General features: G+C 41.4%; 1 protein-coding gene across 1 annotated transcript in view; it reads right to left on the bottom strand.

Annotated features, from left to right (window-relative positions):
• Window positions 1–277: 277 nt before the first annotated feature.
• The window catches only part of LOC139557915 (transcription factor Sox-18A-like), a 4,823-nt gene continuing 2,663 nt past the window's right edge, over window positions 278–2,437 (bottom strand). Inside the window, exon 3 of the mRNA XM_071373255.1 lies at window positions 278–2,372. Coding sequence (XP_071229356.1) covers window positions 1,681–2,372 — 692 coding nt within the window. The 3' untranslated portion in view covers window positions 278–1,680. The remainder of the gene's footprint in view (window positions 2,373–2,437) is intronic.

The following is a 2,437-nucleotide window of genomic DNA, read 5'->3' as shown; positions in this document are numbered from 1 at the left end:
TATCACCACTAACATGTCTAATATAGACTAGAATAACCTCTAAATATCACCACTAGCATGTCTAATATAGACTAGAATAACCTCTAAATATCACCACTAGCATGTCTAATATAGACTAGAATAACCTCTAAATATCACCACTAGCATGTCTAATATAGACTAGAATAACCTCTAAATATCACCACTAGCATGTCTAATATAGACTAGAATAACCTACAAATAACACCGGAACTAAAAATGTGAAATCTGAACTAACTGAACAACAGGAAATCAAAAATCCTTAGAAATAACTTTATTTATTTTTAAAAAATATTTAAAACGCAATATATTCATTTACAAAAAAAGCCCTCTTCAATTAATGAAACAACAACCGAAGTATAAAGCAATGTTGTAATTACACTGAAATAAGGCTTTTATTTTGATTTAAGTGCAGATCAACTGTGTTGTTTGTTTATTTCCTGACTTTTTTTAAACCAAAAGTAGTTTTTACCGGCTCAACGTGGTCCTTTAAAGAGGCATTCTGGGGATGCAAACAACAAGAAAGAGGTCAAAGGTCAAATATAATATTCATGTAAATGTCCTAAAATGGATATCCTAATCCCAGATTCCCCTTTTTTTATTATGCGTGGTGATGGAAATTAAAATATGAACAAATGTTTTGATGTAAAAAGACAAAATGTAAAACCTTGTTGAAAACAAACTCTTCGTCTCCTAACATTGGAGACCTCATAAATTCACATTGTATTGAAAACAACAATCCTAGTCTTTCATTTGTAAAAAATATATTTCATTAGAAAGATTTGGAACATGGTGGTCTTCCTATACATATATTTGTGACCCAGTGCAAATAAAACAGTTTTTCATAATTCATATAATTCAATAAAAATCTACACAAATAAAACAAACAACGTGAAATTAGGAATACTGTAAAAAAAAAAAATGGCAATAACAAAAAAATGAACAGTTTTATCATTATAAATGTTCTGCCTGTCTTGACAGGAAGTAGAAGAGATCAGTAGTCTGTAGTGGTCTGTAGTGGTCTGTAGTGGTCTGTAGTAGTCTGTAGTGGTCTGGTGTGGTCTGTAGTGGTCTATAATGCATTGTGGTGGTCTGTAGTGGTCTGTAGTGGTCTGTAGTGGTCTATAATGCATTGTAGTGGTCTGTAGTGGTCTGTAGTGGTCTGTAGTGGTCTGTAGTGGTCTGTAGTGGTCTGTAGTAGTCTGTAGTGGTCTGGTGTGGTCTGTAGTGGTCTATAATGCATTGTGGTGGTCTGTAGTGGTCTGTAGTGGTCTGTAGTGGTCTATAATGCATTGTAGTGGTCTGTAGTGGTCTGTAGTGGTCTGTGGTGGTCTGTAGTGGTCTGTACTGGTCTATAATGCATTGTAGTAATCCTACCCTGAAAGTCCTTAAAGGTCAACTGCAGACCTGGGTCAAGTACATCAATCCAATGCTTTCAAAAATGTATTTTTATTTTTTTTAATACTTTTTTTTAGGTGTACTTGCCTTAATTTAGTGTTTGCACTTCTGTGGCCTATTCCATAGTGCAAACTACATCAAGTCCCACTCCAGTATGACAGTATGTTTAACATACTGAATTTGACCAAAAAAGTCTTGTAGGCTGCCCTAGACCATACTAGACTCTGGCACACAGCCAAAGACTAACAGCAGTCAGTAAGGTGTCTACCCAGTAATACAGGTACCGTAGTACACAGCACTACTAGCATCAGCGAGAGCAGAGATGAGAGGACTACTCTGGCTCTCCTCATAGATCCTCCCTAGTGGTTTAGAGAGGGGTACGTTGGTGTACCCCTCCAGAGCTTTCGACACGGGGACACTACCGTACCCCTCCGTGGATTTAGAGACGGGAACGAGGTTACTCCCATACCCCTCCATACGAGTCCGGTTAGCACTGAGGTACTGGTCAAACTCACGGCGGTCCGCTTCTGTCCAGAACTCAACTGACGTCAGCCCTACGTGGTTGGACCCAGCCTGGTCTACGGAGTCCAGGGCCTGGGGTTTAGGGTTGGAGGTGGGGGCCAGTGAGGAAGAGGAGGATTCGGGTGGGGGAGAGAGCTGCCCCAGGTGGGAGGCCTGGGGGGTGTCTGGTCCAGCGTTATTGTACAGGTAACTATAGTAACCAGAGGACACAGAGGAGACAGAGGAACTACTGATGGACTGGTGAGGGTTGACTGGCTCAGACAGGCTTATAGAGGAGCTCTGGGGGTTAGAGTAAGGACTGAGAGAGTTTGTAGGCTCTGGAGCCTGGCTGAGGCACTTCTCCTGGGGACGACGACAGAGCAGGGAGCCCCTCTGGCTCTGGTTAAGATGGTGATCATGACCCTGACTATGACCCTGACTATGACCCTGACACCCTGACTATGACCCTGACTATGACCCTGACCCTGACTATGACCCTGACTATGACCCTGACCCTGAC

The sequence above is a fragment of the Salvelinus alpinus genome, chromosome 28, assembly GCF_045679555.1.
Source record: "Salvelinus alpinus chromosome 28, SLU_Salpinus.1, whole genome shotgun sequence".
Lineage (NCBI taxonomy): Eukaryota > Metazoa > Chordata > Actinopteri > Salmoniformes > Salmonidae > Salvelinus > Salvelinus alpinus.
The sequence above is the reverse complement of the archived record's forward strand: the minus strand, read 5'-3'. Positions and strand labels throughout refer to the sequence as shown.